Source organism: Cyprinus carpio, chromosome B10 (assembly GCF_018340385.1).
Source record: "Cyprinus carpio isolate SPL01 chromosome B10, ASM1834038v1, whole genome shotgun sequence".
NCBI lineage: Eukaryota > Metazoa > Chordata > Actinopteri > Cypriniformes > Cyprinidae > Cyprinus > Cyprinus carpio.
Genome location: NC_056606.1, coordinates 3478285 through 3500469, shown reverse-complemented (window position 1 = coordinate 3500469; position 22185 = coordinate 3478285). Strand labels below are relative to the sequence as shown.

Here is a 22185-nt window from a genome sequence, read left to right as displayed (position 1 = left end):
TGATAAAGAAACTACCAGCTTGAATGGTTTTGGGACGTGACCTAAAGGTAACGACGAGTTAATAATATTGAGAAGCGGTTTTTCCTGCTACAGGTAACAACTCTTTCAGTAATTTAGTGGGTACAGGATATAATAAACATGTTGTTGGTTTAGATGCAGTGATAAGTTTATTTAGCTCTTCCTGGTCCTATAGTTGTAAAGCACTGCAGTTTATCTTTGGGTGCGATTATGAGATAAAACTAAAGTATTAGACGCTGTAGAATCTACATTTGTTATTGTATTTCTGATGTTATCTATTTTTATCAGTGAAGAAATTCATAAAGTCATTACTATTTAACTGTGAGGGAATATTTAGATCGGGTGGCGTCTGGTTATTTGTTAATCTAGCCACTGTGCTAAATAAAAAAACCGTGGATTGTTTTTGGTTGTTTTCTATGAGTTTGTGGATATGCTCGGCCCTGGCCAGTTTTTAGAGCCTGTCTATAGCTGGACATACTGTTTTTCCACGCAGTTCTAAAAAACTTCCAAGTTAGTTTTTCTCCATTTGCGCTCAAGACTACGAGTTTCTTTCTTGAGAGCGTGGGTATTACTGTTGTACCCATGGCACAGCACGTTTTTCTCTAACCTTTTTCAATTTGATGTGGGCAACAGCTTCTAATGTATTAGAGAAGATAGTGCCCAATATTGCCAGTCATTTTGTCTAGTTCATGTGTATTTATAGGTACACCGAGCAGTTGAGATAAATCAGGCAGGTTATTTGTGAATCTGTCTTTGGTGGCTGGAACAATAGTTCTGCCCGGACGATAACGCGAAGCCATATAGTTATTATCATCAATACGCAGAATGCACGATACAAGGAAATGGTCAGTAACATCATCACTTTGAGGTACGATATCTATGTCAGTAAGATATAGATATAGATTCCATGCGATATCATTAAATCTAGCGTATGATTAAAACCATGAGTGGTCCTGGTGACATTTTGCTTTACTCCAAAACAGTATATTAAGTCAGTAAACGCAATTCCTAATGCATCATTTTTATTATCAATATGAATGTTAAAATCTCCGAAAATTAGCGCTTTATCAGCGGTAACCAACAGGTCTGAGAGGAAATCTCCAAATTCTTTTAGGAATTCTGTATACGGCCCTGGTGGTCTATACACAGTAGCCAGAGAAAGAGATACCTTATAAAACAACACAAAGCAAAGAAAAACAAACAAAAACATAAAACAACAAACAAAATGTAAGACAAACAAAAAGCAACAAAATGTAACAAACATTTAAATGATTGGTTTTGTTGGGTTGATTCAGCAAAATAAATAAATAAATAAATAAATCATCACAACAAATTTTCATTTTCAGGTAAAACAAAATAGTTTGCTCATATATATCATTTTTAAAAATGTATTTATTTTGTTTTATTTGTGTACTGCTGATAATTTTCTCATTTTGTAGAAGAATGTGACTAAATAGGTTTTAACTGAGAACTGGCATGGTATGTGTTTTTATGTGTGGCATGCCTCATCCAAAAATTATCCAGACTACATTAAAAAAAAAAAAAAATTCACTTGCATTCTGTTGAATCAAGAAGTTTAATTTTTTTTTTAAAAAGTGTAAAAAAAAAAAAAACTGGAAAGTGCTTTTAAAGAACAGGACTCCTGGACTGTTGTACATCTACCAGTCAGTCAGATAACAGTAGCTTCAGGCTTGTTTGATGGCTGCTGCATTTGCATTCGTTCCTTTAAGTGCTTATTGTCAGATCAGCAGATCAGAATATAAAGTCACCATGTTTTTGTAATTTGTAATCATCCCTTTGGTAACAGTGCAGCGGGGGAGGCAGTATCGTCTTGCCCTGCGGCGTGACATGCGAGACACGCAGTCAGGAAAGTAGTTTAGTCAGCAGACACTCATATCACAGCTGGGCAGAAAGAAAGGAAACCACCTTCATCTAAACACCTCTGCAAAACTAAACCCCTAAAATACAAACATAAAAATTCATAAAATAAAGAACCATAAACAACAAAACCGACAAGATTAACTTGCAGGATTTATGTGAGGAGAGTATTTAAATGAAAGCTCTTGGTGATTGCGTTGGTCATTATGGAAATGATCTGCGTCTGTGTTCTTTAATTTGCTCATTGCCAGTAGATCAGCCACAGAACAACCGCTCTCATCAAGACCTTTATGGGATTGCGGTCACATGCTAATTTGCCCTATTTACTAAATCTGGCCCTAAGTCCATAATCATACTGTTCAGTCAATATTATAACTTTATTGACAGTATGTTTATACTGTATAGCCAGAGGAGAGCTGGACCCCTGATGGAGCCTAAGGTTGTTTTTCTTCATTATCCAACATCAAATAGAGTTTTTCATTGCTTGCCACATCCGCCTTTGGTTTGCACACTGGGGGACTAAAGATAAGTCATAAAGCATGATTTTCTATCAGCTTCTTGATGAAACTGCTTAGGGGTGTGTGATATGACCAAAACAGTGATACTCATCACTTAATAGTAATTCTGGCAGAACATGGGTTTGTCACAACACCAGAATATTTCTTAAGTCGACAACTATTACCGTTTTCAACATACTCACATAAAGCAATATATAAGCTACCTTAACTGTATTATCGCCGACTGTAGACTGTAGCCAGCTCTAAACTGCTAAATTGTGCACTATAAGACATTAAAGCACTATAGACCTTAACTTAATAATATTACTTTGTCTTCAAGTCTTCTAGAAACAAGGGTTCAAAGGTTTGGGGTCGGTAAGAAGTTTCTTATGCTCAGGCTGTAAAAACAGTCAACTGTTTTCTATACAAAAAAATATAAAATAACTGTTTTCTAAAATAAAATTAAATGCCATAGAAACAAATATAAATGCTTTCAGCCACAAAAGCCTAAATAATAATCATCAAAACTGTATAAGATTCGTCAAATGTTGTCCTTTTGTGTTCTAGAAAATCTGAGAATCCAGGTTGGTAGAATGGCATAAATAACTGCAAGCTTTTAAAAGAGCATCGTACTGTTTTGCAATCTAGTTCTACATCATATGATCCAACAGCAAAACAAATAGTCTTTATTTGGTGCTAAGCACAGAAATCTGGTCAAGTACCATTGAGTGAGTGATTGCGCCATTGTTATTCAGGACAAAACAAGAGTGCATTCTAGGAAAATGTTAATACCAAGACCTCTGTTTCCTCTCAAACCATTGTATTTTGGTGTGTTACAGCTCGAGTAGAGAATGCTCAGGAACGTCCTAATCTAATCTAGCCTCCATATGTTTCTCTTTAAGAGATCCTCCCGTGCTTTCGTCTGTGCGATGGTCAGAAATTCCTTGCGTAATTGTATCTTGGCACCTGTCCCTGTGTGTTTGTGGCATTGCAGCTTTAATTCACTTTTGGCCTTTGCAGAAGAACCAAACATACTTTAGTTCATTAAGTTATAGAGCAGGGATTGAATTGATGTAAATTATATTAAACAATGTGGAACATTCAGAGGTTGTTTTTCTAAGGTGAGCATCACTTATAGTTCTGTAAGTTTTAAACTTGCTACATGAAAAATGTGCCTCCACCTACATTTTTGCAAAAGTCTCTGCAGTTTCCAGGTGAGATGAACACTCGTGGCAGTAAAACACCAACAGCTTTTCCCTTTTCACACAAATTATGATTACAGAGGCAAATTATCAATTAATATAGATGTATTTTTGCATGGTTTCTTGCACAATGCTATGTTATGAACTCAAAACACTTTTATCACAGTGCATAATTTGTAAACGAATACAGTTTGATGTTTCCATCACATAACCAGCTCCATATGTATGGCTTATCTAAGAAACTAAAATTGCTCGGTAGCGCACCTGGTATGCCGTTGAGTTTGTGATGCAGGGCGTTTGGCTATGAGTCTCGTGAAACATGAGTTGCAATAAAAGAACTGAAATACTTGTAGAAGCAAGATACAATAGCATAGTTCTGTCAGGAAATCTGTTTGTCTCTAACGTTTGCCTTTGTTGTCAAAAATATGATAGAAACTGAGGGCCCTTTTAGTAAGGAAACAGATAGAAACAACTGCACAATAAACTTGCTGTGTGAAGATGCATCGAGCAGTGTCAAGATTTCAGATTTCATTTTTGTGGAATCCATAAGTGAATGTGAACTGTACCAGAAGCCTTTTTCCACATAATATGCCTTCTACAGCTGAGAAACTCTGTAAAGCATATCGCTGGAGTTATTTCAGCCACTTTCATGAAGTGCAGATATTTCCCCTCCTGTTCATAATGAACATATGATGTGTGTGTGTTTTGCATTAGCTCCAGAGAGAGTTTGTGGGCTCAAAGTGGTTCAGACACTCGCGTCTAGAGACCCTCACTCGTCCCTTTGGCAATTAAGAATTTGCAACTTGTCAATCAAATGACTTAAATGTTTACAGTACTTTGCTAATTTGGTCTGTATGCATTGCACTTGGAGTCCAGTGACGTTATTTTGAAGAAAAAGTCAAAATAGTAGTTCAAAGCTTATGCAAAACTCAAATAAAGAGTTTTAAAAAGGTTTGGAATGACATGAGATGAGGTAAATAAATAAATGTCAAATATAGAGTGTCACAAAGGCACTAAAGGCATCTGATCTGAGAATGCTTGTAACTTCCAAATTTAATTGAGTTTTTATTCATTTTTCAAAGCCTTTTAAATTTGCATAAAAGCCACACTAAAAGATGCCTGCTTTGAGATGCCAGCAGAAACAGGATAAGCAAGTACCCTCGTGTCAGAGGCAGCTCAGTGTATTTAGGCTGTATGTAGATGAATCAGAGCGACTGAAACCATGTCATTGTCAATCAGCGTGCATCCTGTTTTCAGTGGCTGTGCAGGAGAACGATCAACTGTCAAGCTTGGTTTCTTTAAGATGTTTTAAAATCAAGCTCATTCTTGGTTTTTGTTCTTGGCCTATTCATTTCTCTGAAGGCCTCTGCACCTCCATACTTTTCAACAACCAGAAAGATTAATAATGAATAAAAAATAGGTGCGAATACTAAAACTTTCTTTGTGGTCAGAGCTGTACCGGACAAAAGTAAGATAAACCTAAAATAGATACAGAAACAGACTGTCCAATTTAAATCTTTCTCACCAACTATTATAATCTCTTGTGGATTTGGCATAGTGTCAGTCACGAGCCAGTTATGATATTGTGATAATCTATTGAATTGCAACACGGCACTTTGTTATATCATATCATGAGATAGTTACTGATACCAAGCTGTGGTGTGGCTGTTAGCTCATCAGAGATCATTTAAGACATATGTGAACATCTTAAATATATACAGTAGTACACTAATAACAGCACTTTTCAGGACATTGCTAAAAAAATAAAAAAAGCTACTTCCCTGATCGGGTATAATGGGTATAATGGTTAGGAAGAATCTGAGAGATTTCTTCACAAGCCAAAAATGTCAAATTGGGCCTAACCAGACAGTGATGGCTTTATTAAGCAACTGGTCGGTCGTCAATAGTATCTGGGTCATTGCTTTAAGGAGAGATGAGACATTGATGTTGCCTTTGCCAGCTGGCTGTAATGGTAGTATAAGGCAGGCTTTGTTACCACTTTCTTTGCAAAGGGAAATGTACCCTCTACCACTGGTGCAGACATGCAAACATATCGTGCCAGACTTGGTGACATTTGTGGTCAAACACATCCTTTCTTGCATGCTGCAAGGTGTACCATTCTGCATCAGATATCTCAAGTCACATGGTTGCATTGAACAACATCTTCAGTTCTCTAGTATAACAAAAACAATGCTTTTAAGGAATATGTTCATCTCAATATGCGCTATATATGTCACTGCTGAGGTCATGCGTTCAAAGCCTAGGGAATGCATGCACTGAATGCAATGTAAATTGCTTTGCCCAATGCATAAATGTATTTATTAATTAACAGTATATTAATAGTAATTTATTTAATTAGTATAATCATGCCAATCTACTGCCAGACCTTTAAAGGCGAAGCACTGCTCTGTTATGCTGCATGAAGCAATGGAAAAATCATGGTCATGCAAATCTTAATGACTGGAAATCTCATAATGTCTGGCAGAATAAAGATAAGAAACCATATGTTTGTTTGAAAGGTTTTTGTGAAACTTAAAGAGGACCAGCTAAGGGGTCTTCAGAGGCCTGTGAGTTTGTGGTCTTGTGATCTGGATCACAAAAGAAGGACTTGTCTACTGGGTACTGAGGAGAAGCATGATGGCATCAGAATGTGCCCCTGGGACAGTGCAGAGAAACATCTGTAAATATTTCAACAAGTTTATTATGAGATCAGACCTGTGTCCTGGGTTCTTATGTGCAAATAAGGGAGGCATGCAAAATGTGCAGATCTGTGGATCCCCAGGACCAGAGTTGAGACTCATCCTCATTTTTCTAACCAAGATCTTCCTGGTGCTGGATAAAAGGATGTCCTCACCTCATATCATGCCTAAAAATAGGTATTTTGACATCTTTATCCATCAATTTGTAATCCCAGGGATCTCAGAAGGCATGATCAAGTGTGTTTTGATCTCAAATAAAAATAAATAAATTACACTTTCAATACAGTTTTCTGATAGTTGTTATCACGCTGATATATGTTCATTTGTTCGTTTTTATGAGAAGTTTGATTTTAGCTAGTAAAACGGGGCGTGTCGTTATGGTTGAATGGGTCTACAGGAGTTTGGCGGGAGATTGATACCGCGGCTCCACCTCATGACACTACTGCGTAGACTCTCGCTCCAAACGAATCTCTACTGCGCAGACTCTTGCTCCAAATGAATCTCTACTGCGCAGACTCCAAACGAATCTCTACTGCGCAGACACTCGTTTCAAACGAATCTCTACTGCGCAGACTCCAAACGAATCTCTACTGTGCAGACTCTTGCTACAAACGAATCTTCCTCACGACCCAACTGCACAGATTCTGGCTCCAAACGAATCTCTACTGCGCACAACTCGCTGCAAACGAATCTCTACTGGCAGACTCCAAAACGAATCTCTACTGCGCAGACACTCGCTTCAAACGAATCTCTACTGCGCAGACTACAAACGAATCTCTACTGTGCAGACTCTAAACGAATCTCTACTGTGCAGACTCTTGCTCCAAACCAATCTCTACTGCACAGGCTCTGGCCCCAAACCAATCTCTACTGTGCAGACTCTTGCTCCAAACGAATCTCTACTGTGCAGCAGACTCTGGCTCCAAACGAATCTATACTGCGCAGACTCTGGCCCCAAACCAATCTCTACTGTGCAGACTCTTGCTCCAAACGAATCTCTACTGTGCAGACTCTTGCTCCAAACGAATCTCTACTGCGCAGACTCCCTCTACTGGGCTTCCAAACCAATCACTACTGTTTCAAACGAATCTCTACTGCGCAGACTCCAAACGAATCTCTACTGTGCAGACTCTTGCTCCAAACCAATCTCTACTGCGCAGACTCCAAAACTGCGCAGACTCTCTCCCACTCTCTCTTTCAAACGAATCTCTACTGTGCAGACTCTTGCTCCAAAACGAATCTCTACTGTGCAGACTCTCTCTCCAAACGAATCTCTACTGCGCAGACTCCAAACGAATTTCTACTGCGCAGACTCTTCACGGAATCCACTGCGCAACTAAAAACGAATCTCTACTGTGCAGACTCTTGCTCCAAACCAATCTCTACTGTGCAGACTCCAAACGAATCTCTACTCCAACACTCGCTTCATCTCTACTGCGCAGACTCCAAACGAATCTCTACTGCACAGACTCTGGCCCAAACCAAACTGCGCAGACTCTCTACTGTGCAGACTCTTGCTCCAAACGAATCTCTACTGCGCAGATCGCCTGGCTTCAAACGAATCTCTACTGCGCAGACACTCTGGCTTCAAACCAATCTCTACTGCGCAGACTCTGCCCCAAACCAATCTCTACTGCGCAGACTCTGGCTCCAACTCCAAACCAATCTCTGCTCCCCTCTGCACAGACTCTGGCAAACGAATCTCTACTGCGCAGACACTCGCTTCAACCAAATCTCTATGGCGCAACTCTCTACTGCACGAACACAACTGTGCAGCACTCTGGCTCCAAACCAATCTCTAGCTCCAAACCAATCAGCACTGCACAGACTCTGGCTCCAAACCAATCTCTACTGCGCAGACAATCTCTACTGTGCAGATTCTGGCTCCAAACCAATCAACACTGCACAGACTCTGGCTCCAAACAAGTCACTACTACGCAGACTCTGGCTCCAAACCAATCTCTACTGCGCAGACTCTGGCCCCAAACCAATCTCTACTGCGCAGACTCTGGCTCCAAACCAATCTCTACTGCGCAGACTCTGGCCCCAAACCAATCTCTACTGCGCAGACTCTGGCCCCAAACCAATCTTACTACTGTGCAGACTCTGTGCTGGCTCCACCTCACTACACAACTGTGCAGACTCTGGCCCCAAAAACCAATCTCTACTGCGCAGACTCTGGCTCCACCTCACGACACAACTGTGCAGACTCTGGCTCCAAAGCAAACACTCGCTTGCAGACTCTGGCTCCTACCTCACGACACAATCTCTGTGCAGACTCTGGCTCCAAAAAATCCAATCTCAGACTCCTGGCTCCACTGCGCAGACTCTGTGCCCCAAAACCAATCCTCTACTGCGCAGACTCTGGCCCCAAAACCAATCTCTACTGCACAGACTCTGGCCCCAAACCAATCTCTACTGTGCAGACTCTGGCTCCACCTCACGACACAACTGTGCAGACTCTGGCTCCAAACCAATCTCTACTGTGCAGACTCTGGCCCCAAACCAATCTCTACTGCACAGACTCTGGCCCCAAACCAATCTCTACTGTGCAGACCAAATGACGTCATTTACTCAAGATGGTAAACACCACACACACAAATGCGCAGACTCTGGCTCCAAATGACGTCATTTACTCAAGATGGTAAATCTCATTTACTGATAATCTCTCATAAATTTTAAAAAAAGTAAAAGGAAATAGATACGCCTCCCACATCTTTTTACAGTACATTCTACTTACCTCACACACACCACCACAACAAAAAAAAATAATCATTTATAAAGTTTGAAAAGGTTGAAGCGAATAACAAGGATGTTCACAGTGGTTCTTCTATGGCATCGCTGTGAAGAACCTTTTAAGCACCTTTATTTTTAAGCGTGAACACAGTATTCTGTAGCTGTCTTAATACATTGATTAGCTTAGGTTCAGGTGTGTTTAATTAGGATTGAAGCTAAACTCTGAAGGTCTTGAGGGCCAGATTTGTCCATTCCTGGTTTTGAGGGTTCAAGATGACAGCAGAGAATGAAAAAAATTCAAGGATTCAAGATAAAGGTCATTTCGCTGACTAAAGAGATCAGTGTTGGGGGTAATACAAGTTAAATAATCAAATGACTTTTTCAAGTAACTGGTACAGTAACACATTACTTTTAAATTTACAATGAAATACCTGAAATGAGTAACACAAGTTTGTAACGGTTCAGAGGTACTTCCTTCAGCCAGAGGCTTATTTATTTCACTTTTGGGGTGAAAGGACCTTTACAGTTGGCAAAAATAGAACTTTTGGATTTTATGTTCATTTATAAAAAAGTAGGCCCAGTCCAGGTGACAGAGTAACACAAAAGTAACATAATGCACTATTTTCCTGGAAAGTGAAAGTGTGCATGTGATACTTCATGTGTCGCTACACTAGACAATAGACAGTGGATATTACAATAAAAAAAATCACAAAAAGTACATTTTATACAGAAAATGATAAACACACAATAAATTATGACAAGAAAAATCATGTGTAATGTACATTTTATACAGAAAATGAAAGATACACATAATGGCTAAAATTCAATTACATTTACAATACGCTATATCCCAAAATTTACTGGAAAAAAAACAGTTTATTATCCATTGAGATGGTTTTTCGTAGAGTTTGGAATTGAGTCTTCATGAAATTACCACTTTTGTTATGCAACCAATAAGAAATGAACACAGTGCCACGTTTCACTCTGAAACCAACAGTGCATATATTTCATTGCCAGCAAAGAGCCAAAATAAAAGATACAGGGATTAGCATGAAAAAATGAAGAAATTAAAACGTTAATATTAATATTGTAATTTTATAGTACTATAAAAATATATATTCTTTATTTTTATTAAATAATGCTTTTTTCCCAGATTATTTTATAGTACAGTAGTATTATTATTGCAATATATTTGATTTTAATAGTAATTACAAAGAAATTTAAATCATAATAAAATATTACTAATATTTCATAGTTATATTGAATGGGTCAAAATGATGCAAATGTATACTATGAAAACTAAAGTGGAAAGAGGCACTGCCTTTTAAATGTAAGATGTTTAAGTTAGTTAAAAAAAAAATAGAAAGTTTTTTCCAAATCGTTCAGTGCTCAAAGGGATTATTTGCACTCAAAGATTCTGGTTTTATTATATTATTTGTAATATTATAACAGTCCTACCCTGTATGGATACGCACTCTAACTGTGACACATTGTGTGTTTATGTATAAATGTAGACTGTGGATTTGGTCATACACACACACACACACACACACACACACACACAGTCCAATGATGGAGGAACTGAAAGCCAGTGTTCAACAACAAGCGAAGCAATTGTCCCGTGTCATGCATTGGTTAATGAGCTTTGAAAAGGGCAGGGGCTTCCCTCTCTGAAAAAACATTTATAATTCCACTTCTCCAATCAAGCCATTTTTGCTGAGTTGCATTTCCTCATGTTACATATCCATCTCATGTTCTGTTCCTGTATGCTGCACCTTCAGATTGGAACTCTCTTCACATTAAACTGCGGCTAAATCAGTTGGTGCTTTCCGTAATTTAAAAAAACTTATGCCAGCAATAGAAAATGATCTAATGAATTCCAAATGCTTTTAATTCTGTACTTTGCACAAAACCAAACACAAATATCACATATATAACCCTGAACAATAAAAAACAATACACAAAAAACAAAAATATATCAAAAACAATAACCAACAATACACTGTATGGGTCAAAATTATCCTTTTTTTTTGTCAAAAATCATTAGGATATTAAGTAAAGAACATGTTTAATAAAGGTATTTTGTACATCTTCTATTGTGAATATATCAAAACGTAATTTCTGATTAGTAATATGCATTGCTAAGAACTTCATTTGGACAACTTTAAATGCGATTTTCTCAATATTTAGATTTTTTTGCATTCTCAGATTACAGTTGTATCTCGGCCATATCGTCCTATCCTAACAAACCATACATCAATGGAAAGCTTATTTAATCAGCTTTCAGATGATGTAAAACCCTTATGACTGGTCACATATGTGTATTTGTATAACTGGGCCGCATATCTTGGCCAGGACACTCCTGTAAAAGAGATTTTTAATCTCAGTGAGGTTCTTTCCTGGTTAAATAAATGCTTAAAAAAAAATCAATAATTAATGCCAGTGTAATGTAATCGAGCACATGAAGACAAGTCCTAATGCTCTTGATGTGGTACAGTGAACAGGATTACGGAGTGTTGTGGTTTTCGTCAATGGTTTTCTTGTAAGCCAGCACATTGCGAGTGTTTCTTCACCCCAGCATTACTTACGTAAGCCGCATTCAGTGGGAGGATGGTGCTTACATAAAAGCCTCCACGGCGGTGGGATGGAGGGGGCGGGGCTTATGCTCAAGAGCGTGCACGAGCCCTGGCCGGTCAGTGATGCAGTGAATGAATGCCACTCGCCCGCTGATCCGTAACTGAGTGCGGGACAAAGGCCTCCTGGAGAGCCCACAGCTCCTCGGCCCGGGATAAACGCTCAGGCTCCTCTCACTTCATCACTGCGGCCGGTCAGCATGGTGAGTAAGATTGTGAACCAGTCGTTTCTTTGGGAGTTGTTGCATTGGTGTATGATTTATACGTTTGGTGGGGCCAGTCTTGATGAGGTCTTGATGATGGTTCTCTGATGAGTTATAATATGCATGCACTTGCATCAATGTAAATAAAGGAAGGCGGTGTGATGAGAATGTTATATTGGCCGGTATTAATTATTTTATATCATAGTAAACTGTGTATACAAAAGTTTGAGGTCGGTAAGATTGTTAAATATTTTTCAGAACTATATACTTTATATATCAGAACTATAGTGAAAACAGTAAACCTGTGCAAATATCATTATTATTATTGAAAACGGTTGTGCTGCTCAGTATTTCTGTGGAAACTGTGATACATTTCAGGATTCTAAAAGAACAAAACTTATTTGAAATCAAAATCTTTTGTAACATAAATGTCTTAACTGTCACTTTTGATCAATCGAATGCTGAATAAAAGTATCAATTTCTTTAAAAAATAAAAATAAGATAAAAATAAAGAAAGAAATCTTGACCACAAAATGTAAATATTTGAATATTTTATTAGACCAGAAATTCAATAGAAATGGTTTATTTATCAAATAAACACACTGAAACACACTCTATTACTAATAAATTTCACAAATAAGTAGAAATATTCAGCAAGTAACACTTTGAATTAAACAACAAATTACTAAGTCAAAAAAATTTTCAATCAAAAAATACATCTATTAATACTTACATATACAAATTAAATAAAAAAAATTAAACTCGATAACTAAAGAAAAACAAGTAAATAAAACAAATTAATCATATTTCTTTATTTTCTCTTTTATTTTAAACTCGATGGCTGCAAACCAAAACATGCGTAACAGTCTAACATCAGTGTAAAAACAGCTTAGTGTTACGTTACGTAACACTAGAGTTCTGAACAAAAGATTGCTATTAATATTATATAATAGACAGTTGGGACTCTAAATTCTGATTGAAGGAGCTACCTTTAAACCTGGTGTAAAATAGCTGTGTAAATAACTCATAGCAGTCCTATTAAACAGCTGTATAGTATGACATGATCTCTCCCATCTGTCATTACGTGGCAGATTCCCTGGGAACAGGTCTTCCTCTGACCCCCCACACAGACACACATACTCCTTCCGACAGCCTACATTCTCCTCACCGCTAACCGCTAATTTAGTGATTCTGTGTGTCATCCTGCCCGGGAACATGGGATTCTTCCCTAGAAAACTCCCTTCTTTTCCTACAGGAGCAAATGGAGATGAGCTTGCTGTAGTTCCTAATAACGTGAAGCATCTTTAAGAATTAAAGTTCCCATTTTCAAGGATTTCTTGGCTGCTTGGTTGAGCTCAAAGTGTCTTTTTCCTAAGAAAGAGCCAATCAGAATTGGACTTATCTGTTTGCTTAGAGGTAATCTACACCCAGGAGTTGACTAAATCAACTATGCTTTAACCACAGCACGTATACAGGTTTAAAATGTAATCATCTTGTGGCGGATAGAGCTCAGTCTGAAATGATCTCATATCCTGTCAACTTTTAGATCTTAACTAAGGCCCCATTTACACTGCATGGTTTCAAGTGACCCAATTCCGATTTTTCACCTCTCAATGTGGCACAGATCGGATATGACCGTGAACCGTGGGTAACAGGAAAAAACCGCCATGGATTCCGATTTTCTCAAGATCGGATTCAGGCCTCATTCCATATGTGGTAATAAATCGAGATATGAATCGGATACGTGCATTTGCGTGTGCCAGTAAGCAGACAAATCGGATATTCCCCCCTAAATGCGAGTCGTTACGTCATTAAAAAAGTGACGTTACTCTAGGTGGACACCACCAACTGAGATCACATGACTTATTATAGCGCGGCGATGGAGGACGAAGGATACCCAACAGTGGAGCAACCTGCCAAGGTTTCATGTCTTTTAAGTCTTTGGGGCGAAGAGAGACAGTGCAGGCAAAAATGCAGGGTTGTTACAGAAATAAATCCGTGTTTAAAGACATTTCACGATATATGGGAGAGGCACGGTTTACAGCGCTTTTTTTCTTTTCTCTCTTCCGCCGCCGTACGAGACCAAAGTTTTTGTTGATTTTTTTGTTGACTTTTCAAAATATTGTGGAAAGCCAAAACACTGTATATATTATTTGCATATGCATCCATTGTATTTCGTGCTGTTTTACTTCCTTTTTTTCCCGCGTCACAGAACGTCTACGTTTGGTAGTTTCACAGTGTATAGTGTAAATGCCAAAATCGGATACGGGTCCCACTTTTAAAAAGATGATGTAAGCGGTATCGTCAAAAAAATCGGAACTAGTCAGAAAACGGATTTGGGCATCAAGACCTGAAATGATCTCATATCCTGTCAACTTTTAGATCTTAGCTTGATGAATCCAGGATGAGTAGAGACTGTGGAGAAACTAGACACTGTGACTTTAAAGGAATCAAAGCGTATTGAAATGCACAGATAATTTTAGCAGCGGAAGACGCTGCACAGAGACCAGCTCTGTTCCCATGTTTATTTCCATAGACATGTGGCCTCATATATTTGTGTTCTCAGCACAGTATGCACCAGCATGGTGTCCACCACCTTGCTACATCATATATACTTCATATGCACATTTTTAGTCAAAGCGCATCCAAGCATGCAGTTACCACAGATTAAAAGCGTAAGACAAGGCTGTGTGAACAAAATTTTAAAAAATTTAACCTGAATTGTTTTAAAACTTTTGTTTAACCTTTGTTTTAACAAATAAAATAACCTTAATAAAAAAAAACAACCTAAAGACCAATCAACTGTTTGGGTACCAGCATTCTTCAAAATATCCTTCTTTTTTGTGTGTAACAGAAGATGGACGCTCCCCCCCCCCAAATGACAGGTTTTGGAACAAGTAAATGATGTACAGTATTTTCATTTGGAAAAAAATCCATTTAATTTGGTAAAAGACAGCAATGTTCAACGCAAACATTTGTTATTAATAATAATTACACATAGATATAACCACAGAGCTTAACAATATAGCCAAAATGTTAGATATTTATATAGATATATTTTATATATATTATATATATAATATATTATATATATCGCATATATATATATATATATATATATATAATATATATATATATATATATTCTTTTAGGATTCATGTTATCATGACGAGATTTCACGGGGGATTATTGCTATATTATACTATATTATCACGGTATACTTATTTTTAAATGGAAACTCATATATGACTTATATTTTAATAAACATGTAGTTTTTGCCTGTTTTAGTAACCATATATAGAAATGTAAACCATATAGAAATGTTTGCTGCCCCCGTTCTCTGGCTGGTCTAGTTTTCTATCCTCTGAAAGCAGTGCTCAACCCGTTTGATGGCCGGTCCGATTTTCACTCTGTTTTCCGTCTTTCCCGCTCCTCTAAACAGCTCGTGCCCCACCGTCCCCGATGCCCCGTCTATTAATATTATGCACCGGTCTGCAAAAGCAAAGTGATTTTTGTGGAACATTTGTAACCCTTCGGGCTCTAACGCAGTCACTCATTGCAATAGAATTCCTTGTCATAGAACAGAGGTTACCTGTCAAATTCTTGCTCACTCGCAGCTGCCTCCCCCGTCTCACTTCTTAAGGAATTAGAATCCGTTTGTGATCACCGCAATCTTGCCCTCCAAACTGTGACTATCGTGAATATTTCTTCGACCATACCGTACAGGTTAGAAATGGTTTACTTTGACAAATAAACACACTGAAAACCACACTCTATTACTAATACATTTCACAAATTAAGTAGAAATTATTCCAGGATCTTTTGAATTAAACATGAAATTTCGAAGTAGAAAGTATTTTCTTGCAAAACATACTATTTTTATTTTATTTACAACTTACTGTAAGAAAATGTTTGTCCACAATATAGAAAACCCAGTAAATAAAACAAATTAATCATATTTTTTTTATTTTCTCTTTTATTTTAAACTCGATGGCTGCAAAACCAAAAACATCGGAACAGTCTAACCTCAGTGTAAAACAGCTTTATGTGTTACTTTGACGTAAACTTGAGTTGCTGAACAAAGATTGCTATTAATATATATAATAGACAGTTGGGACTCTAAAAACTAACTAAATTAAAAACCGTTAAAAAATATCTAAAATAAATAGTCAAATACTCGTAATCAGTCCTATTAAACGCTGTATAGTATGACATGATCTCTCCCATCTGTCATTACGTGGCAGATTCCCTGGGAACAGGTCTTCCTCTGACCCCCCACACAGAGGCCTTTCTTGTGCTGACAGTCTCTTTGTGGCTCACCGCTAATGGAGTGATTTCTGTGTGTCATCCTGCCCGGGAACATGGGATTCTTCCCTAGAAAACTCCCTTCTTCTTTTCCTAGGAGCAAAAGGCAAATGGAGATGAGCTTGCTGTAGTTCCTAATAACGTGAAGCATCTTTAAGAATTAAAGTTCCCATTTGTCAAGGATTTCTTGGCTGCTTGGTTGAGCTCAAAGTGTCTTTTTTTCCTAAGAAAGAGCCAAAGTCAGATATTGGACTTATCTGTTTGCTTAGAGGTAATCTACACCCAGGAGTTGACTAAATCAACTATGCTTTAACCACAGCACGTATACAGGTTTAAAATGTAATCATCTTCTTCCGAGACCGAAGCGTTTATGTTGTGCCGCATTTCTAGTTTGTCTTTTGAGGTGCTTTCAGGCCCCATTTAACTGCATGTTCAAGTGAACCCATTCCGATTTTTTTTCTCTCATTGTGTGCACAGATCGGATAATGACCGGATGAGTGTGTAAGCAGGAAAAAACCGCATGGATTCCGATTTTCTCAGATCGGATTCAGGCCTCATTCATATGTGGTAATAAAGCGGATATAATCGGATACGTGCCATTTGCGTGTGCCATGTAAGCAGACAAATCGGATATTCCCCAGTAAATGCGAGTCGTACGTCATAAAAAAGGTGACGTTAACTCAGGTGGACACCACCCAACTGAGATCACATGAACTTATTGATAGGCGCGATGGAGGACTAAGGATACACACAGTGGAGCAATGCCGCAAGTTTCATGTCTTTTTAAGTCTTTGGGGCGAAGAGACAGTGCAGGCAAACATAATGCAGGGTTGTTACAGAAATAAATCCTGTTTTAACGACATGTTCACGAGATATGGGGAGGCAAACGTTTAAGCGCTTTTTTCTCCGCCCGCGCCGTACGAGACCAAAGTTTTGCTGATTTTTTTATGTTGACTTTTCAAAATATTGTCGAAGCAAAACACTGTATAATATTATTTGCATATGCAGTCCCATGTATTTCGTGCTGTTTTACTTACCTTTTTCCGCGTCAGAGACGTCTACGTTTTGGTACGTTTCAGCAGTGTATAGTGTAAATGCAAAAACTCGGATACGGGTCACTTTTAAAAGATGATGTAAGCGGGTCGTTTCGTCAAAAAAATCGGATATAGTCAGAAAAACGGATTTGGGCATCAATGATCTCATATCCTGTCAACTTTTAGATCTATCTAAATCTTAACTTGATGAATCCAGGGATGAGTAGAGACTGTGGAGAAACTAGACACTGTGACTTTACAGGAATCAAAGCGTATTGAAATGCACAGATAATTTTAGCAGCGGAAGACGCTGCACAGAGACCAGCTCTGTTCCCAGGTTTATTTCCATAGACATGTGGCTCATATATTTGTGTTCTCAGCACAGGATGCACCAGCATGTGTCCACCACCTTGCCTACAATCATATTATTCATATGCACATTTTCAGTCAAAAATATCAAGCATACATTACCAGCATTTTAGTGCTCTGTCCTAATAACTGATTTTTACATCAGAAGCTGATTGGTTTGAGACTGTTGGTTTACCGTTGGTTTTACTAATGAAATGATCGTTAGTAAATAAAACGATCTTAAAAGTTCTTCATGGTATCAACTGTTTGGGTACCAGCATTCTTCAAAATATCTTCTTTTGTGTTTAACAGAAGAATGAAGCTCATACAGGTTTGGAACAAGTAAATGATGACAGTATTTTCATTTTTTGGGGGAAAAAAATCAATTTAATTTGGTAAAAGACAGCAATGTTAAACATTTGTTATTAATAATAATTACACATGATCCAAAAACACATAATTCTTGCAGTATTCTGACCACAGAGCTTAACAATATAGCCAAAATGTTAGATATTTATATAGATATATATATATTGCTTTAGGAGTCATTTTATCATGACAGATGTCACAGGGATTATTGCTATATTATACTATATTATCACGGTCTTTAGGAGTCATTTTATCATGACAGATGTCACAGTGATTATTGCTATATTATACTATATTATCACGGTATACTTATTTTTAAACATACACAAATAAAATTACAAAAAACAAAAAAAACATGCATTTTTTACCAACCATATAAAAATGTTTGTGCCTAGACGCCTGTTGATAATTCAGTTTTAATTGAAAGGCATTTTCACTCATTTTTTGTCTTTTTATTTAAACCTTGATGGAAAAGATGAGATTATTAATAACTGACCTGCAAAAACAAAAGTGAGTTTTATGAACATTTCTAACCTCAGGCACACAGTCACTTGTTTAGAATTCATTAACATTAGAACGAGGTTAAGAACAAACTCTTACGCAGCTGTTGTGAATCTTAGGAAAGAATGTCTGTGATAAATTCTCCTGTGTGTATACGTATGAATAATACATTTGATTATTACTGAATGGCACACAGTAGTATAATATAATACTCACAAACTAATATTATAATTCATCTGTGAATTCTGTTTTCACTGCACTGCATTTCAGCAGATCTATTGTCTCTCTCACTTGGACAAGCTTTAGTGCTTAAGTAACTTAAAAGTTAGGAGCTGATTTGATTTTTTATGTAGAGTTTCTGACCCTGTGTGTCCCTCGTCAAACAAAACACAACATAACAAAAGCTTTAAATGGGATCAAAAAATGCAAAATTCACTTTTACTCAACATCAAGTCGTTTGATTTGAAATGTGTGTTGGCAGTGTGTGTACACAACCACCCTATAATGATAAAAATCCAAATATTTTTGTGTGCTTGCCTTAATAAAATAAAGCAAGAGGTGCTGATTTGAAAGAATGACAGAACATGGTGCACCTGCACGGTGCATAATACTTCACAAAGAGAAGTTTGTTCACAATCACAAAACAATAGATACAGTGTGAAAATGAAAAGAAAAGGAACTACAGCTGTGGTTATTCTACTTCAGTGCTTCACTAAAATCACCATCACGACCGCTGATTAAGAGTGATTGCAAAAATGTCTCAGAAGTACAGAAAACTCATTTGGTTTGAAATTTGACATTCTGACAATTAGTTTTAAATGATCTTAGTATCCAAATACTTTTTGAGAGCAGTGGGTCTGTCTGTAAACAACTATTTTAAAGATTATCCAGCAACAGAGAACAGCCTTCTTGCCTAAAAGTGCATATTAGTGTAATTACAGGCTAATAGACATCAATGCTAATTCATTTCTCACCAGCAACATTGAATCATAATTAATGTGTAATTATAGTTTAGTGTATGATGACAAGTATAGCAAACACTAATTTGCTAGCAGACTATCTTGTTATATACACAGATGACACATCTAATCTAATCTATCCATCCATCCATCCATCCATCCATATATATATATGGCTGGAGAACTTGGCAAAAAAAATTATATTGTTATTGTGATTTGAACCAACGAACACAGAAGTTACTGTATAAATATTGATGTTTTAAATTAAAATGTTACAGAATTTAAATGTAACATGTCAGATCCTGAAGCTGTTATTTTGGTGGAATATTGGTGAAATGCTGTAAACGTCTTTCCACAAAAATGTTGGAAATTATATGATTGTGAATGTAAAACACGCAGCAGAGCTGAATATATAATTCACCTTTATCTTGATATTGTGATATCATGATATATCGCTATTTTGATTTTATTTCAATTACTTGTGCAGCCCCATTTGTTCCCCGTGAGGCAAGTGCTGGTGTAAATGATCTGACAGCGTCTTCTTGTGTCCTGCAGGTCTGAGTGTTTGCTGAGTGGACTGAGCCATAAACAGGCTTCCCATCTGGATCTCTGCCATTGCTCTCTTCCTGCTCTCCGTTCCCTGGATCCTCAGGCTGAAGAACACCATCGTCCCCGATCAGACCTTGAGCCCCGTCCAGAAGCGCCAGAGCCCCTCAGGGCCCACGGGCACAGCGGCACTTTAGGACTGTCTGCGAGTCATGAGTGAATTCTGGTTGTGCTTCAACTGCTGTATCGCCGAGCAGCCACAGCCGGTAAGATTATCATCACCTCCAGCCTCCAAACCACAGAAACCAGGAAGAAATCACTTTCATTAAACCAATTACCGGTCCCTATCATAGTCCTCTACCACACCCCCAGCCCGTCTTACAATGCAGTTATGGTCTGCAGACAGTACATGTTGTTCTGCAGAATTCTTGCCAGATTTACATTATTTTAATTTTATTTAACTACAATTAATATACATTAAAAAAATAAAAATAAGCAACAACAAAAATTTTGACCAGTTTTATGTTATGTGTCTTTAAGTACTATGCATGTACAGTATAGAATTAAGCATTTGCAACAATGCAGTTATGGTCTGCAGACAGTACATGTTGTTCTGCAGAATTCTTGCCAGATTTACATTTGTTGCTATTGAGGTTGTGATATGGATAGGGTTTGATGTGTTTTTCGGTCGGTCAAGTATCGAAAGGTACATTAACCCTGTGAAGCCTTACATATAAAATAATAGTCTTGTTTTTATGCAACAGTTTATAAAACCTTTAGACAAATGTAAAAAAAAAAAAAAGAGTTGGTAACGCTTTAGTTTAGAAACCAATTCTAACTATTAACTAGTTGCATATTAGCTTGAATATTACTAATATATTGACTGTTTATTAGTACTTATAAAGCAATTATAATCCTTAATCATAACTCATACCTAAACTTAACAACTGCCTTGCTAACTATTAATAGGCAGCAAATTAGGAGTCTATTCAGGCAAAAACCATAGTTAATTGTTAGTTAATAGTCAGAATTGGTGCTCAAGCTAAAGTGAAACCAAAAATTTTGTATAGATGTTTTTTCTTGTCTCATATTTGATACTTTAGAATTAGAATTAGCTCATATAGTATGATATAGTGAGAATATGGAATTCATAAAAAAAAAAAATATTAATAATAATACATTTAATTTATTTATTTGTATATCGGTAACACTTTATTTTAGGGTCTCTTAACTAGTTGCTTATTAGCATGCATATTACTAGAATATTAGCCATTTATTAGTACTAATTAAACATATATTAATGCCTTATTCTACATCCCCAATCCAATACCTAAACTTAACAACTACCTTACTAACTATTAATAAGCAACAAATAAGGAATTTATTAAAGGGGACATTTGTATGTAATAGTGAATAAGTGTTCCCTATTCTAAAGTGTTACCTGTATATCTTTACATAACTTTTGAGCAGTTGATATATATGGCCAGAAAGTAAGGTGGAATGTGATAGCTTCTAATGTAAATTAATGAGATCTTTATGACAAGTAAAGCTAAGCTGCTTCAGTACAGTATGAAATATTGAAATATTAAAACAATATCAAAGTATATGTTTTATGTGTCTTTCAGAGCAAAAAGACACATGATGTCTTGAGCTGAAGGTGGACGTTTGCACAATTATACTAAAAGACCTTTTACTTGCTAAAAAGGCTAAACTACCAATCAGATGACAGAAGGCATGGAGTAGATTGTTTGTAACAGGTTTATCAGCACAAGTTTAATCATGTTGATCATTTTAGAAATTTGCATATCAAATATGAAACAGCAAGTTTGATGGAAAGTACAATGTAATGACGTACAGTATGTACACAATAAGTATACTGTATCAAATTTTCTATGCAAGTTAGTAGTAAGGACACCTAATACAAAGTGGGTCCTTCCCCTATTTATTTATAATACATTTATGTCTGTATGGATGTGATGTGGCTAACATTTTTTAATAGTTATAGTTCTGAGGCGAAGGTTTGGCTAGCTAGCATGGTCCAGTTAGCTGCTGCTGGTGGAGTCAAGTCAAGTCACCGCGAGGTGCTAAACTATTCAGGACCTTATAGGTAATTGGTAAGATTTTAAAATCTATATGATGTTTGATAGGGAGCCAGTGCAGTGTTGACAGAACCAGTGTTGATATGGTCATACTTCCTGGTTCTAGTAAGAACTCTAGCTGCTGCATTTTGGACCAGCTGGAGTTTGTTTATTAAGTG

The 22185-nt window shown here is 37.2% G+C and overlaps 1 protein-coding gene across 2 annotated transcripts in view; it reads left to right on the top strand.

Moving 5' to 3' along the window:
* cdc42se2 (CDC42 small effector 2) overlaps positions 1-22185 on the top strand; it is a 39103-nt gene that overhangs the window by 3819 nt on the left and 13099 nt on the right. The window contains exons 1-2 of one of the 2 annotated variants that reach the window (XM_019099139.2): positions 11683-11866; positions 19938-20194. In XM_019099139.2, coding sequence (XP_018954684.1) covers positions 20141-20194 — 54 coding nt within the window. In that variant the 5' untranslated portion in view covers positions 11683-11866; positions 19938-20140. Of the gene's footprint in view, positions 1-11682; positions 11867-19937; positions 20195-22185 lie in introns of those variants that run through there. The other variant, XM_042732132.1, reaches the window with a different exon arrangement.